The sequence below is a fragment of the Colobus angolensis genome, unplaced genomic scaffold (genome assembly GCF_000951035.1).
Source record: "Colobus angolensis palliatus isolate OR3802 unplaced genomic scaffold, Cang.pa_1.0 Scaffold61, whole genome shotgun sequence".
In the NCBI taxonomy this organism is placed as follows: domain Eukaryota; kingdom Metazoa; phylum Chordata; class Mammalia; order Primates; family Cercopithecidae; genus Colobus; species Colobus angolensis.
The window spans coordinates 4,956,491-4,963,340 of record NW_012119710.1 but is presented as its reverse complement, the minus strand read 5'-3'; the positions used below and the strand labels follow the sequence as shown (position 1 = coordinate 4,963,340).

At 41.8% G+C, this 6,850-nt stretch overlaps 1 protein-coding gene across 1 annotated transcript in view; it reads left to right on the top strand.

Moving 5' to 3' along the window:
* Positions 1-5,578, top strand: part of NUP160 (nucleoporin 160kDa) — a 73,074-nt gene extending 67,496 nt beyond the window's left edge. The window contains exons 32-34 of the mRNA XM_011963561.1: positions 523-648; positions 3,251-3,355; positions 4,511-5,578. Of these exons, the coding sequence (XP_011818951.1) occupies positions 523-648; positions 3,251-3,355; positions 4,511-4,600 (321 nt within the window). The 3' untranslated portion in view covers positions 4,601-5,578. The remainder of the gene's footprint in view (positions 1-522; positions 649-3,250; positions 3,356-4,510) is intronic.
* The last annotated feature ends 1,272 nt before the right edge of the window (positions 5,579-6,850 follow it).

Here is a 6,850-nt window from a genome sequence, read left to right as displayed (position 1 = left end):
GTAAGTAAGTAAGTAAGGCAGCTAAGATGGTAAAGGTAAGATTAATCAAATTGGAATATAGAAAGCATACTTAATTAATAGAGCTCTTCCAAATAGAGACTTCAAATTTAAAGTTGGTGATTCTTTGAACTTATTTTGCATTTGTCATTCATATATTTCTTATTATGTGAATATATTTTCACTTTAGTATTCAGGGAAAGTTTGTTGACTTTACAACTGTGGAAGCTGAAGTAGAAAGAAGTTAAAGTATGTCTTAGGTCATAAAACAGGGGAAGAAGGCTATTTAACAGATAGGGCCTCCCAAACTGCCTAAAAGTAACAGCTCTTAGGAATTCAACTTTTTTTTTTCCTAACTCTCCAAATTTGTTATCAGCTCTTATCCTAAGATATAGATGAGTAAACCAAGCCACTGGTTTAATTATGTTGAGAAATACAAATGTTAGGGAATCAGCCACTCAGCGTTCTTTGGTCAGTACTCAAGTAAGAGGGAAATACATATTCTTAATCACCAACTTTTCACAGAAGGTTGACGCTGCTGAATTACTTCGTTTATACTTAAACTATGACCTTTTAGAAGAAGCTGTGGATTTGGTGTCAGAATATGTGGATGCTGTATTGGGTAAAGGACATCAATACTTCGGAATTGAGGTAGGCATATACAAATGGTCCCCAATTTACAATGGTTTGACTTATGATTTTTCAACTTTACAATGGTTTGAAAGTGATGAACGTTTATGAGAAACCATACTTTAAAATACTCATGGCTGGGCACAGTGACTCACGCCTATAATCCCAGCACTTTGGGAGGCCGAGGCAGACAGATGCCTGAGGTCAGGAGTTTGAAACCAGCCTGGCCAACATGGTGAAGCCCGTCTCTACTAAAAATACAAAAATTAGCCAGACGCAGTGGTGTGCACCTGTAATCCCAGCTACTCAGGAGGCCGAGGCAGGAGAATCACTTGAACCTGGGAGGCAGAGGTTGCAGTGAGCAGAGATCACACCACTGCACTCCAGCCTGGGCAACAGAGCGAGACTCTGTCTCAAAAATAAATAAATTAAAAAAATACTCATACAACCGTTCAGTTTTTCACTTGCAGTACAATATTCAATAAATTACACAAGATATTCAACAGTGTATTATAAAGTAGGCTTTCTGTTAGATGATTTTGCCCAACTTTATAGGTCAACGTTAAGCATCCTGAGCACGGTTAAGTAGGCTAGGCTAAGCTGTGATGTTCATTAGGTTAGGTGTATTATATGCATTTTCAACCTATGATATTTTCAACTGATAATGGGTTTATTGGAAAACAAACCCATCATAAGTTGTGGAACATCTGTATAGTTGCATATATAGATAGATAGATAGACATAGAGATATATATATATATATATTTTTTTTTTTTCTAACCGAGTCTTGCCCAGCCCCCAAGCTGGAGTGCAGTGGTGTAACCTCCGCTTACCCGCTCACTGCAGCCTCTGCCTCCCAGGTTCAAGTGATTCTCCTGCCTTAGCCTCCTGAGTAGCTGAGATTACAGGCACCTGCCACCACATCCAGCTAACTTTTTAATATTTTTAGTAGAGACAGGGTTTCACCATGTTGGCCAGGCTCGTCTCGGAACTTCTAACCTGAAGTTATCTATCCCCCTCAGGCTCCCAAAGTGCTGGGATTACCCACGGGAGCCACCACGCCCGGCCTAGGCATTTCCTTTTATTACCATGCTATGTAAGGTGAGAATCTGAGAGTAAATTGAATTATATATTAGTGTATTTAACCATTACTATCTGTAGTTATACAACTAAATATTGACACTCTAGGAATCTCTAGTCTCCTGTTTATAAAATGGGAATTTCATCTTTCTCTATCAAAATAATATGGCATTAGGATTCAGTGGAGAGAGGTAAACAAAATGGTATTGTGTGTATGCCAGGACTATGTTAAGTCTCTACAAGCATTTTCTTATTTAATCCTTACAGCAGCCTTATGAGGGATGTTTTAATTTTATATTTTTTAACCCATGAGGGAACAGGCTTAGAGGTTAAGTTATCACAGGCTCACACAGATGGTAAATATAATAGAAGAGCCAGGTCTAAATAGGTGTAGTTAACTATAGCTTCAACCCTCATGAAATCAGCCAGGTGCAACAGCTCACACTTGTAATCCTAGCACTTTGGGAGGTCAAGGTGGGAGGATCGTTTAAACCTAGGGGTTCAGGACCAGCCTTGGCAACATAGTGAGAACCTATATCTACAAAATAGAAAAAAATTAGCTGGTCATGGTGGTGCGTGCATGTCGTTCCAGCTATACGGGAAGCTGAAGTGGGAAGATCACATAAGCCCTGGAGGTTGAGGGTACAGTGAGCTGTGATCATGCCACTACACTCCAGCCTGAGTGACAGAGTGAGACCCTGTCTCAAAAAAAAGAGAAAGTTGACATGAAATTATTATTATTTTTTTTAATTTTTATTTTTTCTCCAAGATGGAGTCTCGCTCTGTCACCCAGGCTTGAGTGCAGTGGCACGATCTCGGCTCACTGCAACCTCCATCTCCCGGGTTCAAGCAATTCTTCAGCCTCAGCCTCCCAAGTAGCTGGGACTACAAGTGCCTGCCACCGCACCCAGCTAATTTTTGTATTTTTAGTAGGGATGGGGTTTCACCATATTGGCTAGGCTGGTCTCGAACTCCTGACCTTGTGATCTGCCCACCTTGGCCTCCCAAAACGCTGGGATTATAGGCCCAGCCGACAAGAATTTTTAAATACATTTAATTTAACCAAAAAAATGACAAGTTTCCCAGTTGGAGAAAAGAGGGTTCCCATTGTGTGCATGCACATGTATACACACAGTTTCTTGTGGGGAAAAAAAAAAGCATTTTATTTGGCCAGGCGCAGTGGCTCACTTTGGGAGGCCAAGGCAGGTGGATCACTTGAGGCCAGGAGTTCGAGACCAGCCTGGCCAACATGGTGAAACCCCATCTCTACTAAAAATAAAAATAAAAAAATTAGGCATGCTGGTGCACATCTGTAGTACAGCTACTCGGGGGAGGCTGAGGCACAAGAATCGCTTGAGCCCAGGAGGCGGAGGTTGCAGTGAGCTGAGATCGTGCCACTGCACTCAGCCTGGGCGACAGAGTGAGACCGTCTCAAAAAAAAAAAAAAAAAGGGCATTTCATTCTACAGAGTCCTATGAAAGCAACTACATAGAAGAAATGGTACACTTTGCAGACTGTTTTCAAATAAACATTTTCCTTTTAGTTTCCACTGTCCGCAACAGCCCCAATGGTGTGGCTTCCATACTCCTCTATTGATCAGCTTCTCCAGGCTCTGGGGGAGAACAGTGCCAACAGTCACAACATCGCAGTAAGTCAGCCCTTTCATGAGATATCTTCTGTAAGCCCCTGCACTAGCAGTTACACCTTCCAGCTTGATCTTCAATTCTCTGGGATTAGAAAGAGAGAGAAAAGCCTATTTTTGGCCCTTAGCAAACTGCCCAATCCCTTTATAGATAAGGCAAAGGATCTAAGCAATAGGGTCGAGAAAACGTAATGAGGAATTGTGTGAGTGTTAATTATACAGAGACAAATGGCAAGCAGTCGGTCCATCCTTTCAAGGGTTTAGTTTGGTAGGGCAGACCCTACAGGCAGGTACTTGAACTACAGTGTAATAGGCCGGGCATGGTGGCTCACACCTGTAATCCCAGCACTTTGGGAGGCTGAGACAGGCAGATCACCTGAGAGGTCAGGAGTTCGAGACCAGCTTTGCCAACATGGTGAAACCCCGTTTCTACTAAATATACAAAAATTAGCCGGACATAGTGGCGGGAGCCTGTAATCCCAGCTACTCGGGAGGCTGAGGCAGGAGAATCGCTTGAACCTGGGAGGCGGAGGTTCCAGTGAGCCGAGATCGCGCCACTCACTGCACTCCAGCCTGGACGGCAGAGTGAGACTCCATTTCCCCCACCCCCCAGAAAAGAAAGAAATACAGTGTGATAAATTATCACTGTCCTGAGGGAAGCTGGCATATACAACAACATTTCTCAGGAGTCATATATTTGCTCTGCTTGCCTTAACATAAAAAACAATAAGTGTTTCCTTTGCTCAGAGTCATTATAGTGATGGCTTATTTTGTTTACCAGTGAGATAGAGTGCCTCCTGAGCCTATCTAAAATATTAGTTCTGTATTTCACTTGGCAGCTAATAACTAGTTACATCAGATGCAGCATCTCTGGTTCTGAGAAAAGAGCTAGTGATCCTTTTATTAGAAATACTGGTACGATTTCCATACTTAGAAAATTCATTCAGAAAATGAGATTGAAATGTTGTATGTAACAGAGAGGCCTAGTTTTATCAGTAGAGTCACAGAGGAGAGTCCTATACCAAATGGTGATTTTATGAAGGAGAGTGGCTAACATCTTTAGAAGGTGGAATCTGCTTGTTGAAGTCAAAGTGATTAATAACTTCAATCTTTTTCCATTGTTGAGCTGTTCTGTAATGTTCTCCTTCTTTTCTCTTATAGCTGTCCCAGAAGATACTTGACAAATTGGAGGACTACCAGCAAAAAGTTGATAAGGCAACACGGGATTTATTATATCGTCGGACCTTGTGATCCAGATTGTTACCTAGCCTTTGTAACCGCTTGGTGCCTCTTAGGGCTTAAGACTACCCTACAGGAACCCTGTACTCAAGGCCAATTTTTGTAACTCTAAATGATGTGTGCAACATTCAAGTCTGCATTCTGCACAAGATAGGAGGGCAGAAGAGTCAGAGGACCCTGTGCTTGCTGGTGGTGCTAACACAATTTCTGGTGTTCAACCTTGGTCTCAAATAGCTGCTTTTGTATATGATCCACAAGCTTTTTTAGAGTTTATATTTTTTTAAACTACCGAAGACATTCATTATCTGCAAATTAAGACCCACATTCACTTTCCAAAATATGAGGGTTGTTGGCTTGTTGTAGCTGACCACCAAAAGCAGTCACTGTAGATCTTTTAATTCTTCCCTATCACCTTTTGTATTTTAATGCAATTATTTTGGTCCAGAACTGACATGTATTTTCTGTATTGTACACAAAGGCTAATAATTTTGCATACTCTTATTTATTTTGGAGGTTTTGTATGATCTTCAATCAAGTATTAAATAATTTGCCTAGATTAAGCCTAAAATGATGACCAGCTAATTAAAGAAAATATTTTGAATCTGGTTCTGAGCTAAAGTTAATTCTTAGCTAAGAAAAAATTGGAAATCCATCATCTATAATAACAACAGATTCTCAGAGTAAATTGTTAACTTCTATGATTTATGATAATCAAGCTGGACTTGATCATGCAAGTTAGTCTCATAATGTATTGGACCAAAATATAAACTTCATTGGTCAGATTCAGAAGCATTCATGCTCACAAGTTTTGTGAAAGTGAAAAATAATAAAATCATCTTGGATTTTATTCTATATATTAAAATTTATCTTTTAAGGAAACAATCTGTATACTACTTGCTTGTATAGCCTTTTGACCTTTGAGTTTTTCATAAGCCTTTAATTACCATATTTACATTATATGTTTTAATTAACAATGTGAGTTTCTCTGTGGTACTGTTGATAGATGCTGAGGTGTGTGATTCTTTTTTTTCATTTTAGCTCTACTATGATTAATGTGAGGCATTTGGTGCAATTAGGGACTGGGAGAGCTCCTGTCCTCCCAGCTCTCTAAACCTGTGGCTTTCAACGACAGGAAGAATTGGGATTTTCCTCTGGGATTACAGAGGAATTGCAATTTTGACCTATATACACATATATAAACAAAAGTTTCACAGAATTTGTATCCTCACCTACTGTGTATCCTGATGTTTTCATGAGTGACTAATGGATCATAACCCATAGTATGAAAACATCAAGGGCCAGGTGTGGTGGCTTACTCCTATAATCCCAGCACTTTGGGAAGCTGAGACAGGTGGATCACTTGAGATCAGGAGTTCAAGACCAACATGGCAAAACCACATCTTTCAAAAAAAAACTTAGCTGGTCATGGTGGTGCATACTTGTAGTCCCAACTACTACAGGGACTGAGGCAGAAAGATGACTTAAGTCTGGGAGGTAGAGGTTGCATTGAGCCTTGAGCATGCCACTGCACTCCAGCCTGGGCGACAGTGAGACAAAACCCTATTGTAGCCATCTCTGGAGAGCAAGAAGTAGTGAGAGACTAGCCCTATTCCAGAAACTCCCCCCCCCCCCACACACACACACACCGTTGGTGTTGCTGATCAATGCAGTGGTTTCCATGGTGGCAGTTCACAAGATGCTGACCAGCTTTTCCTGTGCTTGTTGTTTAGGTTCAAGGCCTAGAACCCATGCTCAACCCAGCCCAGCTCTTCTGTCCATTGTCTTCTACCTTCCTCATTTTGAGTCCCAACCAGAACAGAGCATGCCCCCATCCTTCCACTTCACTTTTCTCACAGCTTTGAGTCTGCTTTTTTTTTTTGTCAGACCGAGTTTCACTCTTGTTACCCATGCTGGAGTACAGCGGCACGATCTCAGCTCACCGCAACCTCTGCCTCTTGGGTTCAAGTGATTCTCCTGCCTCAGCTTCCCGAGAAGCTGGGATTACAGGCATGTGCCACCACGCCTGGCTAATTTTGTATTTTTAGTAGAGACGAGGGTTTTCCATGTTGGGCAGGCTGGTCTTGAACTCCCAACCTCAGGTGATCTGCCCACCTCAGCCTCCCAAAATGCTGGGATTACAGAGGAATTGCAACAGAGAAACAGTTGTGCAGTGCAGGGCGCAGTGGCTCACGCCTGTAATCCCAGCACTTTGGGAGGCCAAGGCGGGCGGATCACGAGATCAGGAGTTTGAGACCAACCTGA